The sequence below is a fragment of the Pongo abelii genome, chromosome 12, assembly GCF_028885655.2.
Source record: "Pongo abelii isolate AG06213 chromosome 12, NHGRI_mPonAbe1-v2.0_pri, whole genome shotgun sequence".
Taxonomy (NCBI): Eukaryota; Metazoa; Chordata; class Mammalia; order Primates; family Hominidae; genus Pongo; species Pongo abelii.
Window position 1 is genome coordinate 58,528,765 of NC_071997.2, and position 24,277 is coordinate 58,553,041.

Genomic DNA, 24,277 nt, shown 5'->3' on the forward strand with positions numbered 1-24,277 from the left:
CAGGTTGTCTGGCAAATGTGTTTGGCTAAGTAAATGCACTTGGCAAACACTCCGTGTGTCTTCCTGGCTCACTGTGAAGCCTGCGGTGAGGTAATGCATTACATCACATTGCTATGCATCGTTCCTTGCTTCACTTACCTTTTTCCTCGCCCTCACCTCTCTGTTCTTACATATCCCAAATAAAATACCAGTGCTTACATGTGCCGTGTTGATGTGCTGCACCCATTAACTCGTCATTTACATTAGGTATTTCTCCTAATGCTATCCCTCCCCCATCCCCCCACCCCATGACAGGCCCCCGTGTATGATGTTCCCTGCCTTGTGTCCAAGTGTTCTCATTGTTCAATTCCCACCTGTGAGTGAGAACATGTGGTGTTTGGTATTTTGTCCTTGAGATAGTTTGCTGAGAATGATGGTTTCCAGCTTCATCCATGTCCCTTCAAAGGACATGAACTCATCCTTTTTTATGGCTGCATAGTATTCTGTGGTGTATATGTGCCACATTTTCTTAATCCAGTCTATCATTGATGGACATTTGGGTTGTTATATATGTAACAAACCTGCACGTTATGCGCATGTACCCTAGAACTTAAAGTATAATAAAAATAAATAATAAATAAAATAAAATACCAGTGCTTTAATCCTTGCCTTGGGCTCTGCTTTCTAGAGGACCTAGGTTAAGACACCCAGATATTTGTTTAAAAATCTGACAGTCTTAAGTGTTTAATCGTTCAGCCATGTGTATGACAGCTGGAAGTACCACATCGCTCACTGATTTGACATTGAAGTCCTACAAATATTTATACCTTTTAAGAATATAGAAATGTCAGTTACATCCAACATAACAATTGATCAAGAATTACAAGTTTCATTTTCGAAGTTATTTTCACAAGACGTGGGGATCGTGTTTGGAGTCTGGGTATCTTACCTGACCCATTTGTTCAGATAACACTTCCAAGGTTAGATTCATTTTAACACATGGTAACAGTTATGCATATTTATGCAAGTCTATATATTGCAGAGAAGAATAAAGTTGATATTGTTTTGAAAGCTCTCATCTAATACCTTACCAGTTAGATCTTTTGAACTAATTTTATGGTAAGCCTTGCAAGCCATAAGGGATCATTTTTACCTCTGAGATGACTTAAAAAATAGTCAAATAGTAAAATTCATCTCTTTTAGTGTACAGTTATACAAATTTTGACAAACTCATAGTTTTATAACTATCACCACTACCACCACAATCAAAATATACAACCATTCCATCATCCCCTAAAATTCCCTCATAGCATTTTGTAGCAATCCATTCCCACCAACCCCAGACTTTGGCAAATGCTGACCTATTTTCTGTCCCTATAGTTTTGCTTTTTCTAGAATGTTGTATAAATGGAATAACAGAGTATGTAGCCTTTCAAATGTGGCTTCTTTCATTTAGCATAATGCTTTTGAGCTTCATCCATGTTGCTGAGTAGATCAACAGTTCATTCCCTTTTGTTGCTGAGTATGCTGTGGATATACCACAATTTGTTTTCCATCTACTAGTTGAAGGATATTTGGGTTATTTACCAATATTCGAATTTTGAACAAAGCTGCCATAAACATTTGCATAGAGATTTTTGGGTGAGTTGTTTTTATTTCCCTTGTACTGGGATTGCTGTTGTGGGTTAAGTGTATATTTAATTTTATAAGGAACTGCCAAACTTTTGCAAAATGTCTGTATTACATAGCATCCCTGTGAATAAGCTATGAGAGCTCCAGTCGCTCACATCCTCACCAATACTTAGTGTTGTTAGCTTTTTTTAATTTTAGCTGTTCCAACAAAAAGATGTAGTGTCTCGTGTTTCTTAAACAGCCTTAGAGAGATAATTGACATGCAATATGCTGTATATTTTTATAAGCATACAATTAGATTCACATGACATATACACATCCATGAAGCCATTACCATAATCAAGGTAGAACACATCTATTACCCCACAGTTCCCCCACGCTCCTTTGTAATCCTCTCTTTACATCCTAGAACCCCTACTCAAGCGACCACTGATCTACTGTCACCATAGAGTAGTTTTACATAAAGGGAATCATATAGTATGCACTCTTTTTATGTCTGGCTTCTTTTATTTGGCATAATTATTTTGAGATTCATCCATGTTGCTGTATATAGCAATAGCTGACTTCTTTTTATTGCTGAGTTGCAGTCATTGTATGGATGTGTGACACTTTGTTTATCCATTCACTCGAACATTTGGGTTGTGGGTTGTTTCCAGCTTTTAATAGTTAGAAACAAGCTGCTGTGAACTGAGACAACTTTTTTTTTTTTTTTTTGGAGATGGAGTCTCACTCTGTCACCCAGGCTGGGGTGCAGGGTGCAATTCTGGCTCACTGCAACCTCTTGCCTCCTGGTTTCAAGTGATTCTCCTGCCTCAGCCTCCCGAGTAGCTGGGATTACAGGCGTGTGCCACCATGTCCAGCTAATTTTGTATTTTTAGTAGAGACGGGGTTTCACCATGTTAGCCAGGCTGATCTTGAACTCCTGACCTCAGGTGATCCACCTGCCTGGGCCTCCCAAGGTGCTGGGATTACAGGCATGAGCCACCACGCCTGGCCAAGATAACTATTTTATTTTTATTCATGGGACTCTGCTTGATATGAGACAACAATTTTTATGTCTGCTTTCAAATCAACTTTATTGAGGCATAATTTGTAGTTTATAAAATATGCTCTTCTAGGCTGGGCATGGTGGCTCACGCCTGTAATCCCAGCACTTTGGGAGGCCAAGATGGGCGGATCACAAGGTCAGGAGTTCGAGACCAGCCTGCCAGCATGGTGAAGCCCTGTCTCTACTAAAAATACAAAAATTAGCCAGGCGTGGTGGTGCACCTGTAATCCCAGCTACTCGGGAGGCTGAGGCAGGAAAATCGCTTGAACCTGGGAGGCGGAGGTTGCAGTGAGCCAAGATCGTGCCACCGCACTCCAGCCTGGGTGATAAAGCAAGACTCTGTTTCAGAAAAAAAAAAAAATATATATATATATATATTTTTTTTTTTAAATATATTAAGTATATATTATATATAATATACTCTTCTAAAGTGTACCTAATTTGATGAATTGTAACAAATTTATACTTCCTTGTAACTGACACCACATCAATATATAGAACATTGGCTTCACCCTAAATGTTCCCTTTGGGTCCTTTCCGGTCAGTGTCCCCCACTTCCCTATCCCAAGCAACCACTGATTTGCTTTCAGTCACTCCATAATAAATCTGTAATCTCTAGCATTTTGTAGAAATGAAATGGTAATTTATTTTATTTTATTTTATTTTTTTTTGAGACAGAATCTTGTTCTGTCGCCAAGGCTGGAGTGCGGTGGCACGATCTTGGCTCACTGCAACCTCTGCCTCCCGAGTTGAAGCGATTCTCCTGCCTCAGCCTCCCGAGTAGCTGGGATTACAGATGCCTGCTACCACACCCGGCTAATTTTTGTATTTTTTGGTAGAGACAGGGTTTCACCATGTTGGCCAGGCTGGTCTCGAACTCCTGACCTCAGGTGATCTTCCCGCCTCAGCCTCCCAAAGTGCTGGGATTACAGGCTTGAGCCACCGCTCCCCGCCTAGTAATTAATTTTAGATTGTCATTTTGCTGAGCACATTTTAAAGACTCATCCATGTTGCAAGTATTGTTGGAAGTATCTGCAGTTCATTCCTGTTCATTACTGAGTGGTATCTCACTATATGAATTTGCCACAATGTGTTTATCAATGTATTGTTGGGCATTGGTTATTTCCAGTTTTTGGCTATTATGAGTAAAGTTGATATGAACATTCAAGAACAAGCTGCAGGACAATTCTCCAGGTCACCTTAGACTTGCCCAGTTCTTCCCTCTTTCTCACGTGTGTTCTCAAAAATAACTGTAGAATGTGCTGGGAATGCAACATCCTGTGATAAAGAGGGACTGACAAGAACAGCTCAGGCTCTCTCTGTTCCCGTCTGCCTTTGAGAAACAAGACGTCCATCAACACTTTTGCCCAGCGTGTCCTGTGGTCCCCAGGGTTTTAAATCCAGTGTGGGATGCTTTCTAGTGTCCCTCAGCTGCAGTGCAAGTGGGACACATGCCCCACTTGTGAGAATCCATCCACCCTTGGTAGCTTTCTTGAGCCTTGGGAGATTGGCTCACAATGAATTCCGAGCTTCTGTTGTGCCTCAGGGCCAATCTGTAAGTAATAAACCCACTTCATGTAACTTGTGTGTGGGCATTCCATCTCACCATCTCATTGGACTCAGGCAAGTTGATAACCAGTGCACAATGAGCCTGCTTCACCAAATTGACACAACGAACAGGGATCAGTCTGACAGAACCATGTTTTCCTGGTGAAAGGAGGTGGTGATGTCAACCTGCGGGTGCAGAGGCTGGACTTGCAGCTGGACATTTTATGGGAAAGGAGGGGTGATACATGGGACATTAGGTCACATGCAAACACACCCTGTGGACATGACTGAGCTGGCTGAATGGGTGGAAGCAGAGAGAAAGTAAGGTGGAGCTGAAATGCCACACAGGATCCCTTGGTTGTTAGCCACTTATGTGATTGCTCATTTCCAGGGCTGGCGATTGGGGACCCCAAACATACCCTAAAGCACTTAAGAGAAAGAAGAGGGATGAGGTACTCACATGGTCCTGAAGCATCTGAGAGGAACCCACACGCACAACGTGGCCCGTCACAGAAAGGGAGACTCAAGTCTAAAGGACCACAGTCTTAGACATGGAGAAAGGCCAAGGAAGTCACATGCATCCTGGTTGATGAATATATTTGATAAAGGGACATTGCAAACCCAAATGTCTTGGGCTGTATGGCACGGGTAGGAATGGGGCCAAGGTCGCTGGAACCCCACCAGAGGCCAATGGCTCTATACTCCTATTAAGATAAAATGGGACCAGGTGCAGTGGCTCATACCTATAATTCCAGTACTTTGTGGGGCCAAGGCAGGAGGATCCCTTGAGCCCAAGACTTAGAGGCCAGCCAAAGCGACAAAGTGAGACCTTGTCTCTACAAAAAATTTAAAAATTAGCCAGGTGTGGTGGTGTGCTTCTGTAATCCCAGCTATGTGGGAGGCTGAGGCTGAGGCTGGAGGATAGTCTGAACCTGGGAGGTTGAGGCTGCACTCCAACCTGGGCAATGGAGAGAGACCCTGTCTCAAAAAAAAAAAAAAAAAAAAAGATAAAATGGGGAAAGATGGAAATTCTGATTTCTTTGGAGTTCTTGGGTACTGAAGGCCACATGACAGAATTTCCAGGTTCCTTTAGGGGAAAAATTAAGCTGGTGACACCAGGAAGTTTGGGGATGAACTCGGTGACACACAGTGTTTATCTGCTTGTGGTGCTTATCTGCTTGTGGGTGGAGCCCTTTGGGCCATTTCAGGTGTCAGTGACCATGGTTCCCACCACTGAGTGCTTTGTAGGCATTGACATTACGGTTGCTTGTGGCACAGAACATCACTGCCACCAGAGGGGCTATGACCCCTAACAGCTAAGGATTTGAGCCATAACAGTGGGGCACATCCCCTCCCACCTACCACCATATCTTGCCACATTTTTACTGACTCATGGGCCATTGCCAACAGCCTAACCATCTGGTCAGGGGAATGGCAGCAGTGATTGGACTATTAAAAGATTCCATGTGTGGGGACAAGGGCTATGGCAACAGCTTGCTGTTGGAAGGGACTCTATATGCCACTCATGTGGATGCTCTGACTACCATAGCTGCCCTTGAGAGGACTTATGTTTTTGGATACCCCATGGAACTTCACTCTGACCAAGGAAAATCCTCACTGCCCAAGCAACATGACAGTGGGCACACTCTCATGCAATACAATGGGTTTTCCATGCACTCTGTCATCCACAGGCCAATGGAGCCATTGAATGATGGACCAGTCAACTCACAAAGCAACTGAATAAAGGACATCAGGACAGCCTGTTAGTGGGGTGGCACCTCGACCTGACTAGGGCAGCGTGAACACTAAGCACTGTACTCCAATGCAAGGGAAACACAGCACTGCACACATCTTGAAAAACACTGAGCTTGGTGTGGATAGAGGTGGACCAGGTGACTTCCTGATGAGGCTGCACCTGTGAAATTCCAATCTCAGTGTTCCCAACCATTCTCTTTTCTTTTTCCATTTAGAGTGCACATCCTGTAGGTGGCCGGTGGTTCAGGCTGCCAGAGCACCCCAGACAGGCCCCTCTGACTCTAATCTAGAGCTGATACTTCCCCCAGGTGCCTCTCTTCTATGAAATCCACAGGGATACAGGACAGGACCAAGGAGTACCAGGATGCTAGGCTTAGTGGCACCAGGAACACCTGATCCTTCCATACAGGTAGGTAACCTTATCAGACATGTCGAGTTTATACAAGACAAACCTTCCCGGACTGGACGACTGAAGCCAAAAGGCCTAGGTCATGCAACAAGCGGAATGGGTAGTCTCAGGACTGCAGCAGTCAGACTGGGACACTACACTCAGCCCAACCTCTATCACATAGGTAGGGAATACCTGAGGATGCAGGAAGTGTAAGGGGCAGGGCACTAACCTGTCAGTCTGCTTTTTCCACAAGACCACAGAAGCCTAGAAGCATAACACCTTTGTTAGGCTCTCCCAAGCTGTGGCTACCAAAGGAAAGTGCTGGATCTGTCATCCCAGACCCCATTATGTCACAGGCTACAGCAACTTTCTCATTCTGCCAGTAGCAAACTCTACCAGTATTATAGTGGCACAGTGAATATCAACAGAACCTGAGCCCTGGCTTACTGAGTGAGGATCTAACACCTGCCACATGGGAGGGAGGTAGACTTAATTGGCCTAAGGTGGCAAAACATCATGACAACTAATAAAACCTCGGTGGGCTGGTACTTTTGACCCATTATGTTCTTACCTGGATCACTGGATCCTGGACTAGGTTGCTGCTCCAGGCAGACCTGATCAGCCTGTTTGTGACGTAGTCCTCCTGGGCCTAGTAAAATGTATTCTGGCTATGGCTCAACAATGTTGCACTGACATTGTGTCTGTCAAGGTGTTACATCGATCTGATAAGACAAACTTCCGCCTCCAGATACTAGGAGGTTGGTGGGCATATGAAATGGACTAGCTTTGCTAAAGGGGATAATCTGGGTTAAGGGCATAGACTGCAGGACAGTTCTCCAGGTGGCCTTGGACCAATTTAGTTCTCTCTCCTTTCTCACTTGTGGTTCTCTAGGATAACTGTAGAATGTGCTGGGAATGTAGCATCCTGGATAAAGAGAGACTAACCAGAACAGCCAGGGCCCTGTTCCAGTGTCTCCTAGAAATAGAATGTCCCTCATATATATATATATATATATATTTTTTTTTTTTTTTTTGAGAGGGAGTTTCATTCTTGTTGCCCAGGCTGGAGTGCAATGGCGCGATCTCGGCTCATGGCAACCTCTGCCTCCCCGGATCAAGCGATTCTCCTGCCTCAGTCTCTTGAGTAGCTGGCATTACAGGCAAGAGCCACCATGCCTGGCTAATTTTTTATTTTTTAGTAGAGACGGGGTTTCTCCATGTTGGTCAAGCTGGTCTCTAACTCCCGACTTCAGGTGATCTGCCTGCCTCGGCCTCCCAAAGTGTTGGGATTATAGGCGTGAGCCACCGCACCTGGCCGAATGTTCTTCATGTTTTAGCCCAGTGTGTCATGCCTCCCCACCTCTTCCCCCTGCCCCTGCCCCCTGCAATTAGGCTGTTCTTGCATTGCCACAAAGAAATACCTGAGACCGGGTAATTTATATAGAAACGAGGTTAAATTGGCTCATGTTTCTGCAGGCTGTACAGGAAGCATAGTACCACCATCTGTTTAGCTTCTGAGGAGGCCCCAGGGAGCTTTTACTATTGGCAGAAGGAGAAGGGAGAGCAGGCACAGCACATGGTGAGAACTGGAGCAAGAGACAGTGTGTGTTGGGGGGTGCCACACACTTCTAAATAACCAGATCTCCCTGGCACTCACTCACTATTGGAAAGACACCAACCCATGAGAGATCCACTTCCATGACCCAAACACCTCCCATCAGGTCCCACCTCCAACAATGGGGACCACAGTTCAACATGAGATTTGGCAGGGACATATATGCAATCCATCCCTGGACCCCCAAATCTCATGTCCTCACATTGCAAAACATAATCATGCCTTCCCAATCATCTCCCAAAATTTTAACTTGTTCCAGCATTAAACTCAAAAGTCCAAAGTGTCACAGGAGACATGGCCCAGAAAAAGAACTAATCCCAGCACCTTGGGAGGCCAAGGCGGGCGGATCACGAGGTCAGGTGATCCAGACCATCCTAGCTAACACAGCGAAACCCGGTCTCTACTAAAAATACAAAAAATTAGCGGGGCGTGGTGGCGGGTGCCTGTAGTCCCAGCTGCTCGGGAGGCTGAGGCAGGAGAATGGCTTGAACCTGGAGGCTGAGGTTGCAGTGAGCCGAGATTGCGCCACTGCACTCCAGCCTGAGTAACAGAGCGAGACTCTGTCTCAAAAAACAAAGAAATCTCCAGCAGCGGAAATGTATGTAGAACTCATTTTGGTCAGTACTTTTCCTTGCACAGGAAGAAACTGAGGACGCCCGGTGCAACGCCCAACACAGGTTAAGACTAAGCCGAGACTCAAAACCAGACCCGGCTTCCGGTCCCAGCCCATAGATTCTTCCATTTCCTTCGCCGGAAGTGATACACAGCCCCTGTTCTCCTTCGCGTCCCTTGACGGGACCCAGGCAGGGGAGGCGGAAGAATGGGCGGGACCATGGGCGGAAGCACCTCTCTTACCGGGACCCGGAAAAACATGGCCACCCCGAGCCGGCGTATCCGGAAACTGGCTCGAAGAAGACGGGGATTGGCCATCGCTTCCGGAACTTGTGAGCTTTGTTTCGGAGCGGGAGCTCTTCCGAGACGCACTGGGGGCCGGATGGTGAGTTTTCCTTGCGCTGTAACGGGCAGGCTCCGGAGAGGGAGGGTCCAGGCAGTTTCAGTAGTGTTTTTGGGACAACGGCTGCGGGTTCTTAAGCCGGTATTTCTCAAGCGCCAACGAGGCCAGCCCCTGGGAATGCAGCACGAGAATGATAGAGTCAGTCTGTCCCCTCAAGAAATACAGTTTAGTGAAGAGACATGCAGCGGATCGGCGCAGGATTCTTTAAAGTTGTGATTGGGCCCAAAAAGGAGCTAGTCCTCAGACTAAAAAGAGCCGTAGTCCCGGGGTTCTGGGCGCTGTAGTAAATGGACTCCAAATGGAGTTGAAGGGAGGGAGGAGTGCGTCAGGCGGAGATGAGAGAGGGAACTACCTGTCCGATAGGGCAGAATCGGGGAGAAAGCTTGGTGACTTGAGCTTAGAGAAGGCCATTGCGGCGGTAGCAGAAGAGGAGAGGCAGGGACCAGATCGTAGAGTATGGAACACCGTAACACAAAGTTGGGGCTTTATCATAAGAGCAGCAGAATGACAAGATCTGATGTACATTTTGAAAGGATCACTGTAACTGCTGGTGACGACTGGATTATAGGATGACAGGAATTGTGAGAAACCACTCAGGAAGCTACTGCTGTAGATGAGCGATGTGACCTAGCATATAGGAGAGAAGTGGACGAATCAAAAGTATATTTAGCAGGTGAAAATTCAGGACTTTACGGATTAGATATAGAATTTGAGTGACAGGTTGGGTCCTCAAGGATGATTACAAGTTTCTGGCCTGAGTGAGTGAATTACGCTAAACAAGAACAAACTGTTTTGAGGTTTTCTAAGGGTTCTTCCCCCAACTCAGTGTTAAAAAGCACATTTTTTTTCCTTTCATATTATGTGTACTCATGTTTTGTATGCTCACTGTAGAAAATTCAGAACATACATAACAAAATACTTTCTTTTATATAAAGGATAATAAAAATCACCTCATAACCTCACTACCCAAGATGGTCATATTTTAGTGTTTCTTTCATGTATTTTTAAAAAATATGTGTATCTTTTTATATAATTGGGATCCTACTGATTATATCTTTCTGTATCCATTTTTTCCACCTTAGCATGACTAATGATTGAACTGTGTGCCAGGATATTGTTCACAAATATTTTTTTTCCTATTTGTAACAGAAAAAGTCAAATTAATTCCAAATAAGAGATAACATTAACTTTTTGGTGTATTTTCTTTTTAATATTTGTTTAAAAGCCTTTTAAAAAACCCACATTTTGGCCAGTTTGTGTTTTGTTTTCCATTCAGATGTTTTTACTTAATGTTATTTATTGCCGTTTTTACACACCGTCAAGACCACATGTTTTAATGGTTGTTAAATAACAACTAATCCCATCATTAGCTAGATAGGTTATTTTCGACTTTTTACTGTTAAAATAATGAGAGGAACATCTTATATAATTATTGGATTCCTAATGACTTCCATCAGAAAGAGTTCTAGAAATATAATCTGCCAGGTAAAAGGATAAAATGAGTCTCAAATTGCCCCACCAAAATATTTTATTAAGAATTTGCTAGAAATTGTTTTAAAGAAATTTTTGCAATACATAGTTTTTCCATTCAAAGATATGGTCATGTCTTTCTAGTTATTCAAGTTGTCTTTTATGTTTCTTTTATGTCTTTATATATAATAACCTATCCTTTTCTTGTTAAGCTTATGTCCAAGAAAGGAGCAATATTGATTATTTAATAATTGTACCCTCTCTGCTTAATTTCCATGCATGGAATGAATATCTTTGGGTCAAGTGTGACACTTTATTCTTTTTTTTTATTTTTATACTTTAAGTTCTAGGGTACATGTACACAATGTGCAGATTTGTTACATCTGTATACATGCGCCATGTTTGTATGCTGCACCCATTAACTCGTCATTTACATTAGGTATATCTCCTAATGCTATCCCTCCCCCCATGCTTTTTTTTGAGACAGAGTTTTACTCTTGTTGCCCAGGCTGGGGTGCAATGGTGTGATCTCGGCTCACTGCAACCTCTGCCTCCCAGGTTCAAGCGATTCTCCTGCCTCAGCCTCCTGAGTAGCTGGGATTATAGGCATGCGCCATCACGCCCAGCTAATTTTTTTGGTATTTTTAGTAGAGACGGGGTTTCTCCATGTTGGTCAGGCTGGTCTCGAACTCCCAACCTCAGGTGATCCGCTTGCCTCGGCCTCCCAGAGTGCTGAGATTACGGGCATGAGCCACTGCACCCAGCCTATTTTATTCTTTAAAATTATTTTCTTCCTTAATATTTATGTCTAGGCCTTCCTAAAATATAAATAAAATGATGAGATCAGGAAGTTAAAAAGACTAAGATAGAGTAAGACTTCATTAATACCGTAAGCAACCTCTGGTTTAAAAAATTCCTGACATTCTGCTCCTACTTGTCTGCTGGGGAAGCAGCCCTTCAACCATGCACCTGAGCCTGCCTCATCTGAACAAACAGCAACCAGCTGGGCCCCTTGGCGTTTCCCTGGAGATGACAACAGAACAGCTCAGAAGGGTTAGGAAGACAACATCTCATGAGGATGCCAAATGGGCTTTGGCGATGGATTTTTCTAGTTTAACACTTTTATCAAGTTACTTTCAAAGTTATTGAATATTTGTTAAGAAATAAGTTCTAATGTTAACTTTTAAATGAAATCTCTTGGTCTTTTCATTTTGTGTGCAGTAGAATCCTGCTTATCTGCGAAATGCAGTTAACACATCAGCTGGACCTATTTCCCGAATGCAGGGTAACCCTTCTGTTATTTAAAGATGTAAAAAATGCGGGAGACTTGAGAAGAAAGGCCATGGAAGGCACCATCGATGGATCACTGATAAATCCTACAGTGGTAAATATAAATTTTAAGAATGAATGAGCCTGCTGGGTGCGGTGGCTCACGCCTGTAATCCCAGCACTTTAGGAGGCCGAGGCGGGTGGATCACCTGAGGTCAGGAGTTGAAGACCAGCCTGGCCAACATGGTGAAACCCTGTCTCAACTAAAAATACAAAAATTAGCTGGGCGTGGTGGCGGGCGCCTATAATCCCAGCTACTCGGGAGGCTGAGGCAGGAGAATCATTTGAACCCTGGAGGCGGAGGTTGCAGTGAGCCAAGATTGCGCCATTGCACTCCAGCCTGGGCGACAAGAGCAAAACTCTGTCTGGAAAAAAAAAAAAAATGGCCAGGCATGGTAGCTCACGCCTGTAATCCCAGCACTTTGGGAGGCCGAGGCGGGCAGATCATGAGGTCAGGAGTTTGAGACCAACCTGGCCAATATGGTGAAACCCTGTCTCTACTAAAAATACAAAAATTAGCTGAGCATGGTGGTGGGCATCTGTACTCAGGAGGCTGAGGCAGGAGAATCGCTTGAGCCTGGGAGGCAGAGGTTGCAGTGAGCCGCGATTGTGCCACTGCACTCCAGCCTGGGCAACAGACCAAGACTCTGTCTCAAAAAAAAAAAAGAATGAATGAGCCATACAGGGCATTTAAGTATACATTAATATTTGTGATGTTATAGGGTAGCTTAAAATTCTGTCACTGTTAGGGAAAAAATTCTTGTCCAAGTCAGATGCAGCCAACTTTGACTATAACAGTGAACAGAGGCAGAAGTGCTAGGTCCTGCCCTAGGAAACAGGAAACGTGGTCTGGGTCTAATATGGGAAATGCCTGGATCTCCAGCTTCTCATCTTTAAAATGGGAGTTCTTAACAAGACAGTCTGTAGAGGAGGAATAGTGTAGTGGTTAAGAGTACACACAGAGGCCAAGGTGGGTGGACTGCTTGAGGCCTGGAGTTTGAGACCAGCCTGGCCTACATAGTGAAACCATGTCTCTACTAAAAATACAAAAAGTAGCTGGGCGTGGTGGTGTGTGCTGGTAGTCCCAGCTACTCGGGAGGTTGAGGCATAAGAATCACTTGAACCTGGGAGGCAGAGGTTACAGTGAGCTGAGATTGAGCCACTGCATTCCAGCCTGGGCAGTGGAGCGAGGCTCTGTCTCAAAAAAAAAAAGAGCACACGCAGTGCGATCATGTTACTGGGAATTAATCCCAGACCTACTACTTAGGCCTTTGAACAAGACATAACCAACCTTATATAGTGCTTACTGCATTCCCAGCATTGTTCCAAGTGCTTTACGTATACTAACTCGCTTAATCTTTACAACAGCCTATGGAGTGAATACTGTTTGATCAGTCTCTAACAAATAAAATGCTAAGGAACTTGTGTAAGTTCCTTAGGTGATAGGTGACAGAGATGGGATTCAAACCCAGACATTCTTTGCCTCAATTTCCTCATCAATTACATAGTACTACTACTACTGCTACTACTAATAATAATAGTGTCAATTTCATAGGGTAGTTTTGAGGATTAAAGAAAATAATACAAGTAAAATGTTTGGAATATGATCATACCCATAATATTAGCCCTCAATTAATGTTATTTAAAAAATTTTTACTATTTGCCTGAGTTCCTTGCAGCTTTAAAATTCTGTGATTTCCTGACTACCCAGGCCCTTGGGATAATAGCTTTTTTTTTTTTTTTTTTTTTTTTTTTTGAGACAGTTTCACTCTTGTTGCCCAGGCTGGAGTGCAATGGCACGATCTCGGCTCACCGCAACCTCCACCTCCCGGGTTCAAGCAATTCTCCTGCCTCAGCCTCCCGAGTAGCTGGGATTACAGGTGCATGCCACCACGCCCGACTAATTTTTGTGTTTTTAGTAGAGACAGGATTTCGCTGTGTTGGCCAGGCTGGTCTTGAACCCTGACCTCAGGTGATCTACCCATCTCGGCCTCCCGAAGTGCTGGGATTACAGGTGTGAGCCACCGTGCCCGGCCGGGATAATAGTTTTGAAAATACAGACCATAAGAACTGTGATGAAGTAAAACAGCTTGACACTGGAGTTAACCATGAATTACCATGTGTTTTCAGGCACTGCAGATTCTCCATGTGTAATTAATTCTTTTTGCTTGCTTTGGTAGATTGTCGATCCATTTCAGATACTTGTGGCAGCAAACAAAGCAGTTCACCTCTACAAACTGGGAAAAATGAAGACAAGAACTCTATCTACTGAAATTATTTTCAACCTTTCCCCAAATAACAATGTAATGTAGACTTTCCTATTTCTGTTGACCTTGTCATAATAACATATGTCTTCCTCAGTGTTGGGTTGGAGGCTAAATTCCTGCAAGCCAGTGGTTAGTAATAAACCAAAATAATAGTGAAGAGAGCTCTGGACAGAGAGTTGAGGTTTAACCCTGCCTCTTACTAAGACAGTTTATGTATGAGTAAACAAAAATTTAGCTAAATTAAGCGAGGTTAATTTTATCTGTTCTTACCATATAGGGTCAGGAAGACCCCTCAAGTATTTTTGCTTGAGAAGCTGACAGAAATCTAAATGATAAAACATTAGGCGTGGTTATTTTGTATGCTAGCATGCATATCATTCTGTCTTCCCGTAAACTCCTTGAGGGTGGGATCCATGTCTTTTTCATATACCAGGAACTTGCTTGTACCTATAACAGTCCTTAACACATCCTCACTCACACACCCAGTACATAGGAAGAGTTTGTGGTTTGAAATACTTATAGTAATGCTTTTTCAATGAAAGTTATCAAGCTAAAGACATCACACATGTAGCACATGAAAAAAATGACTGCAATTTTGCTGATGAAGTTTTAGTATTACTGCTGCTATTAATAACAACCAGGTACTAATGTCATCTAGAGAAAAGTTAGGAAACCTGTAGCATAGGTTAAAATACAGATGATTGACAAGTTTATAAAATGCAGTTATCTCAGCATGGTAATAGAGATTCCCAGTACCTGGAATAAAATTTACTAATTATGGTTTCCTTGAGATCATTAGACATAATTCAGAAAACTCTTGAATTCAGTAAACATCTGTTGAACTTTTCCCCATTCCATTTACAGTTCTAGGGGCAGAAGAGGCAAATATGTTCCTGAGGAGAGGCAGATAAACAAGACAAGTTAAAAAGCCCTGAGATAAATGATATAATGGGAAAATGAATTCAAATCTAGGGGTACAGCAATGAAGCCATTCATTTTGGAGGGAGGAGGGTGTGGTGGGGAGTGGCATCAGAACTGTGGACCTTGAAGCATGTGTTCAGCAGCCAAGCCATGAGGAGAAGGGACATGTGAGCAGAGGACAAAGCTTGAGCACAGGCAGAAGGGCATGAAATGTGACTGGACCCCCAGGCAGGCTGGACTGGCCAGAAGGCGGAAGCACCTGGCTGGAGGGCCACTTGGCACCAGAGGGAGGAGGTGTTTTTGTGCAGCGCCAAGAGGCTGGGCTTGATTCCATAGGAACAAGGCGTACCTTTAAGCAGGGAGTGCTTTTGAGGAAGTACCAATGGATGTTGGAAAGGAATCATTAAAGTGAAAAACTAGGCAGTGAGAACTGTTAGGACATGAAAAATAAGAGCCTGACCAAGGAAGAAGGCAGATCAGGAAATGTTTCAGACATAGGAAACAACGGTTAATGATCTTGTTTGTTTTTTTTTTTCATTTTTTTTCTCTTAGATTTCAGAGGCTTTGAAAAAATTTGGTATCTCAGCAAATGACACTTCAATTCTAATTGTTTACATTGAAGAGGGAGAAAAACAAATAAATCAAGAATACCTAATATCTCAAGTAGAAGGTCATCAGGTTTCTCTGAAAAATCTTCCTGAAATAACGAATATTACAGAAGTCAAAAAGGTTTGCCAGTCCATATTTTTAGAAAGAGTGTGATAGATGAGCAATAATGCTGATGCTGTTTGCCTGTTGATCACCAGAGCTCCTTGTTTTTTGAACTTTTGAGAAGTTAATCTAATTTTAAAAATTACTTAAAAAATAATTACAGATACAAAGAACTGGGAGGTGTGGTTTATGTAAAATGTAATTACAAACTCAACTGACATAACCATTCTCCACATTAAGAAAGAGAATACCTTTAAGTATCAAACTTACATAGTATATTTAATATCCTTTTAAAATTGATAGAAATTTGGTTTTTATGTTCTTGAGAGTTACTCCCATAGCAGCAATTTAAAGGGAATACAAGTAATGAATTGCCATCTACTTTGAATATTTTAATCACATTTGTTGTTTGTTATACCATGAACCCAATAATTGAATGAGGAATAATTTCACTGACACATGTTTGTATAATGACAATTAGTAGTGAATGATGATATCAGCAAGTCATAATTTGTCTTTCATTTTTACAGATATATAAACTCTCTTCACAAGAAGAAAGTATTGGGACATTATTGGATGGTATCATTTGTAGAATGTCAACAAAAGATGTTTTGTGAAATGTCAGAAATATTAACAAAAATTCTCAGCATTAAAGAAAACATTGATTTTCCTTTCCTGACTATAAAACTAATATATGTGCATTATAGAAAAGTTTAAATCACAGAATGGTATAAAAGAGAAAAAAAAAAGGCCAGGCATGGTGACTCACACCTGAAATCCTAGCAATTTGGGAGGCCAAGGCAGGTGGATCACCTGAGGTCAGGAGTTCAAGACCAGCCTGGCCAACATGGTGAAATCCCATCTCTACTAAAATACAAAAATTAGCTGGGCATGATGGCAGGTGCCTGTAATCCCAGCTCTTCGGGAGGCTGAGACAGGAGAATCGCGTGAACCTGGGAGGCAGAGGTTGCAGTGAGCTGAGATCGTGCCATTGCACTCCAGCCTGGGCAGCTGAGCGAGACTCCGTCTCAAAAAAAAAAAAAAAAAAAACTACTTGTAGTCCTACCTCATCGTATTATAAAAGATAATCAGTTACTATTACTTGTTATTGCCTTCTAGAGTTCTGTTTCTATTCAAATATATTTTATTTTTATATAATTAGAGTAAAAATTGCAAACACTTATGGAATGCCTACAGTGTACTAGGTTCTTGCCTTAGTGATTTTTTTTTTTTTTTTTTTTTTGTAGAGATGTGGTCTCACTATGTTGCCCAGATTGGTCTCAAACTCCTGGACTCAAGTGATGCTTCTGCTGCGCCTCCCAAAGCGCTGGGATTACAGGCATGAGCCACTGAGCCCAGCTGGTTATTGTTTTTGTTTTTAAATTTTTTGCCTTGGTGATTTTATATCCATCAGTTCACCTCCCTCTCCATACTTACCATGGCTACTCCAGCTAACCCTTCGCAAGCCTCTGGATCCTGGTTCTAAGTGTCTTTCACTTCTAGGAACTCATTTAATTCTTGCAGCAACCTTATGAGGTAGATACTGTTATTACCCCCATTTTACACACAAGGCCCAGGGGCAGCTACTGTGCAGAGGCCTGGCGGCTCCAGCTGAGGGTGGTCACTCAGAGGGACACCTCGGCAGAACTCCCACCCTTCTTCCTGGCAGAGGCCCAAGTGGAAGTGGGGGTGTTCCTTGTGAGAAGAAGAAAGGTTGTGCCAGGGGGACTCTGAGGGTGCACATGGAGCCTGGGCAAGGAGGGGCAACCAGGGCCACAGCAGGACTGGTGCCCCTGCTCCCAAGAACCCCCAACAACTGTACCCTTGCAGTGCCACTGTGAACCTGCCATTGCCCCTTGGCCTCCAGAGGGCAAAGAGCCATGTGTGGGAGGGGGAGTCAGAACGCAACCCCAAGAAGTCAGACCCCAGCTGCTGAGGCAGGTCCGTGGCCCCAGCCTGGGGCCTGCCTCAGCACTCTTCTGAGCACTCTCACCTCATCCCTGACCCTGTCAGGTTCTTGGGAGGGCTCTGTCTTCCTCCTCCACATTGACATTCACCTTGTCCAACACCTGGCCCCCTGGCAGGATCCTCATTTCCCAGTCTCCCTTCTTCGGAGGTGCACTGGGCAAGCAGAGCCAGGCCTCTTGGGTCCCCTGGAGTGGAAGGAGGTACAAAATGGAATGGGTAAAGTATAACTGCCACAGGCACTCACCCAGGAATGTCAGCAATGAAAGAGAATGAATTCCTCTTTCCAGGCAGTATGGAGTCCCAGGAAGACTCTAAGTTCTGCTACTGATGGATGAACGGGGTGCCTGTAGAGTGTGGAAGGCCTAGGCATGGGTTCTAAACTCCTTCCCAGCTGCCTGACCCCCAAAGTCCGTCCTCTGGCGGTGGGGAAATAGAATTACAAACAAAATCTATCCCAGCAAGCCTCTCTGCAGAGGTAGGAGAGGAAGAAAACACTTTCATCATTGAAGAGGCATTAACTCAGAGTGAGATGTGCATCACAGGCAATGATCCGCTAAGATGCTGCAAAGGCAGAAGGAAATCTTATCGCTAATCTAGCCAGTGGGTCCAACCCATTGCTCACTGCACACATTCTCAAGAAGAGTAATGCCTGGTCCTCAGATCAGTGGACTTCTCAGCACCTTTGGCCACACCCGTTTCATTGGAGATTCAACCTCAATTTACCTGACCACCTGCATTTGCTAATTACCTTGTTACAAAGGAAAATAAACTCTTACCTTCACGACAGGAGGTAGATTTACCACTCACAGCAGATGTTAGGCCCCTACCATGCCACAGAGACTGGCAGATAGGGCCCTGGCTGCTCTGATGATGATGTTTCAAAGACGGGCTCCCAGGTCCTTCGGGAACACAGTCGTGGATTGCAAAGCTGGCAAGAGGCTTATTTAGCTGTCAAAAAGCATTGCATGCCCCTCAAAGGGGCAGAGGAAGATTTACAATGACAAGTTTTCCAAAGAAAAGGCTCTGAGAGAGGACACCGCTTCCCTTGTTTTTAACAGGGAGAATTAAGCCTCTTCATTGTCTTTATTCTTTTTTTTTTGTTCCAATTGCCCTAACAGTTTCTGAGAGCAGTGTTCCATGACTCCTCAGTCAGGCCACCAGTTCTTCCGAGCCCAACACAGGGTCTTTGGTGTGAAAATTTCTGTTTTTCCCTTATTGCTTAAAAAAAAAAAAAAAAAAAAAAAAAGCCACTCAGCTTGCTTAGTATTTTGCATAAACCTGCATTTCCCTTCAAGAAAACTTTAGCTCTGAGGAAGTGAGGTGAGATGTGGTTAAGGCACCTCCCCAGGCTGGGCTGCTGGTTTGCCCCCGCCCCTCATATAGGCTTCCCTGGTCACCCCTCACTGTCGCAAAGTAAGACCTGAATATGAAAGCTTTCACATGCAGCCCAGATCCACGCACCTTTGGGTTTGCACTTCAGGCATTGTCTGCAGCAAGTGCTCAGTCCAGGCCAGCTTCCAGAAGCTCCAAGACTCATCCCTTTATTCAGGAATTGAAAATGAACTGGAACTGAAGACTTTTAAACTGGAAGACATTTCAGAAATGATCAAATTTAATAGTTCCCAAGCTTTTGGAATCACAGAGACCTTCGAAGATGTGATGTAGAAAGTGAGCCCACAAATTTGCACACCATTGCGAGTTTAAGGAGCCCCTGGGTTGCCCGTGAAGCAGCCCTTCACGTTTTAGTTGAGGAGGCTGCAGCTGAGCCCTGTCTCCCAAGGCAGAGGTCTGGGCTTTTAGTGGGAAAAATAGCACCCACGTCACAGCAGGCAACAGAAGCTGACTGGCTATGCTAAGTCTGATTAAGAAAACTCTGGTGAGCGTTTTTGAGAGGCTGCATTTTAGGGGCTTAGTTTCAGGTTTTCTGTGTGGCCGATCAGTTCTGTGTTCAAGGCTGGCTGCCAGGAGTGGACTTTAATTGCTGGGCCTACACATCAGTGTTGCAGAGAGGCTGACGAACTGCATCAACAGTCTCTTCCCTCTGTCCCACTGAGGGCAGTCTCAGTGACAGGAGCCTCTGTCCCTGACCCCAAACCGTCCTGTCCTCCACTCTGTGGGCTTCTGAAAGGAACAGAAAGGGCCAAGGCTGAATCCGCATCTGCACTTGGGGAAAGGAATCTCAGCAGAATCCGGGTGGCCCACAGTTCCCTTATCCCATGAGCCACGGGGTTCAGGGTTCAGGAAAACCCAACCAAGCGCCCTGCATCATGCTGTGAGGCTGCCCTAAGGCCTGCAATCCTGAGACCCCCAACCAATGGAAAGGCCCCCTCTTAGTCAAGGGGACCCCAGGGAAATCTGAAAATGAATTCCTGGCCGTGGTGGAAGGGGAGGTGAGAGACACCTCATGAAAGCCCTGCGCCTTTGGAGTATAAAATAGGCATCGTTAGATTATTCAGAATGGACTCTGTGACAATCAGGTACAGATTATGAACAAGACCCGAGGCCATGCAAGGCAAGAATTAACACACACCCTAGAAACCACAGCGTCTCCTTCAGTGGGTTTAAATTGACCCAGGATACTGTGGCTGACGTTCCTACCTGACTCTGGGACAGCATCACGTGGCAGAGGCAGATCCTCTCTCTGAACTGAAGCGTTCCTGTGTACCAACTTCACGTCTTCAGACAAAGCTGAACTCTCAACCAATTGCCAATCGGAAAATCTTTGAATCCACCTATGACCTGTAACGCCCCCGACTTCAAGATATCCCACCTTGTTAGGCCGAGTCAATGTACACCTTCCATGGATTAATTTATGATGTTACTCCAATTCCTGTCCCCCCACATGTAGAAAACAACGGCCCCAGCACATGTTTTCAGGACCTCTTGAGATCCTCAGGCCATGGTCACTCATATTGGCTCAGAAGATGCCTCTTACAGATCATTTAAGAGTTTGGTGTTTTTGTTAACAAGCCCAACCACAGGCCTTGGCATACCGTTTGCTCAGCTTGGGAATTCCCAGACCAGCTACAGGCCCCCGCCTTCTCCCAACCAGCACACTTTTTGTCTCCATCCACCATCAGTTCCACCTGTGGTCACCCAGGTGGGCCTCTGCCGGCTGCTGATCTGCACCTGTTTCCCACCCCTCCTGATTGCAGGGTGCCCCCTCTGTGGGCAGTGCTCCCTGTCACTCAGCCCCTCAGCCCCTGAGCTCCCTGGGGTTCTCCATCTCTATGGGGTGCTGGTGTCCTCAGGCCAGGACTCCTTTAGTATAACCTGGCTCCTGCTATGAAATGTACAGTCCCCAGAAAGTGTGACTGAGTCCCGATGTAAACCTTCTCTGTCACCTGGAATGCAGGGCATAGCCCTCACCTTTGTGCTGGTGGTGAGCAAGGAAGCAGAGAGCTTCAACTGGGTTGGCAAACAGCAGATGTCCTATGCAGTGCCAGTCTTGGGAGGAAGCTGACGCCGTGCACAGAATGGCAGAAAAACACCAGGTCAAACCCACTTTCAGGTCACCCTGTCTGTCTTCCTAGAGTTGGTGGTTTTTTGAGCGATTAGATCACCTCTGTTACTTAAGGTAGTTTTAGGTGGCTTTTTGATACCTGCGATGTAAAACTCCTGACTGTCAAGTTCAGTCTCCTAACAAAGTTATTCTGGATGTGATGTCTCCACCATTGTCCTGTTCCCGGAGCCCCATCAGGTGTGTCCTCCTGGGTGGCAGCCACGCCTCTGATATCTTGTGCCTTCATGCCAAGCCCAGGCCCGGCACACTGCAGATTCTCAGCCTGTTGGGCTCCCTTGCTCCAGGCTCATTCCCTGTGACCACATAGGGGAATGCACTGGGGAATGCACTCCCTACTGTGTTACAGCCTAGCTCTTTGACCCTAGGGTTTATGATTATCAAAAATTAAGGAGCCAACCAATGAGGGGGCAGCCAGCCTGCTTTCCAGAGATGGGCGGGCCCTGGACACTATCTCCTGGATGCCAGTGAGTGGCTGAGAGCTGAAGCTCCCTGGACGCTCAAGGCTCTTGTGGTGACAGGTGAGGGGACTGGGTGGAAGGACAGTGCTCTGAGCATGCACCTTCCTTGGGATCTGGAGGCTGGGCTGTGTTTTGTGCTTGGCTCTTATGCCCCCTCAGCAACGTAAACATTTGTTATCAAGGGGGAAGAAGTCTTTGCTGAAACTTGTGCTTGGACACAGGATTTCTGTGATGTATGGTCCCTGGAGGAGGACTAAAGGGTTGGATATGTGGCCTGCCTGCGGTAGGTGCCCCCTCAATGCACCAAGAAGCTGAGAGAGCCAGGAAAAGGGAACAGAGGGAGGAGTGGGTAGTTCATCTATCAAGGCTTTGTAAAAGTTATTTCATTCAATCTTCAAAACAACTCTAGAAGGCAGGTTTTCTTCTCCCCTGTTCTATAGATGAAGAAATGGAGGCTCAGAGAGGTTAAGTGACATGCCCAAGGTCACACAGCTAGAAAGGGATGGAGCTAGATTCCAATGCAGGTCTTTCTGACCCTACCTTCTCCCAGTGGCAGAGGCCTGCTTCCTCATGGGCAAAAGCGGAAAGACACACCCTTGAGCAGGTCTCCCTGTTCCTGCAAGGCTGGAAGCCATGAAGGCACTCACATGGTTTCCTCTCTCTTCTCCAGGCCTGGTGTAAAGGCATGCAGGGAGGCCTAGCTCTGTCTCCTGGACTTAGAGATTTCAGACACAGAAGTCTGTCCATGGCTGCTTATCACATCCGCAAATACCAAGAGAGCAACCACAAGTGGGTCGTGGGCTTCTTCTCCAGGGGGATGAATGAGCATGCCCTGAGCACCTTCCGGCAATTGCTGAAGCTGCCCTGAGCACTTGTGCTCTTACTTGTGGGGCCCCTCACCCTACTCCTGGTCTCTGGCTCCTGGCTTCTGGCCCTCCTTTTCAGCCTCAGCCACCTCCCTGCCCTGTGGTTCCTTGCCAAACATCCCTGGAAGAAGTATGTAGACAGGACATTGCACACAGACATGTCTGGCATCACCAAATCCTACCTGAGTGAGCGTGGCTCCTGCTTCTTGGTGGCTGAGTCTGAAGAGAAGGTGGTGGGCATGGTGGGAGCCCTGCCCGTTGATGATCCCACGTTGAGGGAGAAGCTACTTCACCTCTTTATGGCCTTGGGCACTGTCGTCAGGGGATAGCAAAAGCCCTGGTCAGGACTGTCCTCCAGTTTGCCTGGGACCGCGGTGATGGTGAAGTTGTCCTTGGCATGAATACGGTGCAGTTTTCTGCCCTGGCTGTCTACCAGAGCATGGGCTTTGAGGAGACGGGTCAGTCCTATCTCACCGTGAGCGGCAGGCTAGTGGCTGTTGCTACAGTTCATTCCATCTACCGCCTCCCTTCTGCTCAGGCAGGGGGTCTGTGATATCTTTGTTTGTGTGTCCGTCAGAATAGAATCCACTCTGCTGTAGCATTAAGCAATCCCCAACCTTTCAGTGCATTGACACAATAAAAGCTTATTGTCCATTCTCATCTGAGTCCCTCATTTGATTGTGGGGTGGCTTCTGGGGTTCTGCTTCATTGAGTCTTTTTGGGCCTTGTCTGTTGATGAAAAGAATCAAACTCTGTAACATATTTTAAGAGATTTATTCTGAGCCAAATATGAGTGACCAGGGTGTAAGAGTTAAAGAAAGAGGAAAGAAACATGAAAAGCGGCTCAACAGTCAGACAGGTTTATTTTGGAGAATAAATCTGAGAGGGGGCTTTGGCTGATTTCAGTCAGGAGCACTCTTACAGACTAAGAGCATTTAAGGGTTTTAGAGCAAGAGAGCTTATCACAGGCTTGGAATGTTTCTGTGTGAAGGAGAATTTTATTGCAGGGTTGGAATGTCTCTGATCGGAGGAAAGGTTACCTTAGGGCTGACATCTCTCTGGCTGGAGGGGAGGTTATCTCAGGGCTGGCATGTATGTCTCTGGTCAGGAAGGGGTTTATCTTTGGGTTGGAATGTTTCTGGTCAGAGATGTCATTTGTGGTTTATGGTCTTGCTGACATTAGCTATTAGGCTGATGCCCTTTGGGTTGGAATTAGGTAGTTTTTAATCAAGGGGAACTTTAAAATGGTGGTGCTTGTCCAAGATGACAATGCTCCTGCTCTGTTAACCCAGACCCTGTAGTTTTAAAAAAGGCGAGGGGTGGCATGTTCTTTCTGGCTACTTCCTGCTGATGGGAGGATGGAGAGTTTTCTGGTCTCAGATTGACTGTAGGAGTAATGCTATCTGTAGATGTTTTGGGGTAGTTGTCTGTGAAATGGCCATGATCCTGTCAGTTAAAAATCTTTGAAAAAGATTAATTAGGCAGGGTAAGAACATTAGTCCTAGGCATATCATTAGGAGAGGGCCCAGAAATGGGATAACCCATGCTATGATTTTGTTCCCAAACCAAGAATCTGTTTGGTTGTTTTGGTATTCCCTTAGCTTTTTGGCCCTTTCTATAAGTTATTTAGCAGTGTTTCCTACTAGGCCCAATTGGTTGAGATAGAAGCAACATTCCTTACCTAATGAGAGGCAGATGCTCATGTTTGGAAAGGCCCATGTGTTATTTTCTGTTAGTAACTACTATTACAAGACAAATCATGGTAGGACTGATTTGCCTTA

General features: G+C 45.1%; 1 protein-coding gene and 1 pseudogene across 5 annotated transcripts; both read left to right on the plus strand.

The window, feature by feature from the left end:
• The first annotated feature begins 8,806 nt into the window (after positions 1–8,806).
• Positions 8,807–16,351, plus strand: TPRKB (TP53RK binding protein). 5 transcript variants are annotated; one of them, XM_054548048.2, is made up of 6 exons: positions 8,974–9,064; positions 9,517–9,656; positions 11,675–11,837; positions 13,963–14,085; positions 15,523–15,699; positions 16,212–16,351. In XM_054548048.2, the coding sequence occupies exons 3-6, from the start codon at positions 11,697–11,699 to the stop codon at positions 16,296–16,298; spliced, it is 528 nt and encodes a 175-aa protein (XP_054404023.1). In that variant the 5' UTR covers positions 8,974–9,064; positions 9,517–9,656; positions 11,675–11,696; the 3' UTR covers positions 16,299–16,351. The 5 variants fall into 5 exon arrangements, with proteins under 5 accessions (XP_024098614.1, XP_024098615.1, XP_024098612.1 ...); XM_024242846.3 differs by lacking the exons at positions 8,974–9,064; positions 9,517–9,656 and adding an exon at positions 8,807–8,965 and having other exon boundaries at positions 11,675–11,738; XM_024242847.3 differs by lacking the exons at positions 8,974–9,064; positions 9,517–9,656 and adding an exon at positions 8,810–8,965 and having other exon boundaries at positions 11,678–11,738.
• A 579-nt stretch (positions 16,352–16,930) lies between these two features.
• LOC129057672 (N-acetyltransferase 8-like) lies at positions 16,931–23,171 on the plus strand (annotated as a pseudogene).
• Positions 23,172–24,277: the final 1,106 nt, after the last annotated feature.

Excerpts from the sequence above, each read along its gene's own strand:
- TPRKB (XM_024242844.3), top strand. The coding sequence starts at position 11,697 with ATGCAGTTAACACATCAGCTGGACCTATTTCCCGAATGCAGGGTAACC. Across the intron at positions 14,086-15,522 it reads ACCTTTCCCCAAATAACAAT|ATTTCAGAGGCTTTGAAAAA; the intron begins GTAATGTAGACT and ends TTTTTCTCTTAG. Across the intron at positions 15,700-16,211 it reads ATATTACAGAAGTCAAAAAG|ATATATAAACTCTCTTCACA; the intron begins GTTTGCCAGTCC and ends TCATTTTTACAG.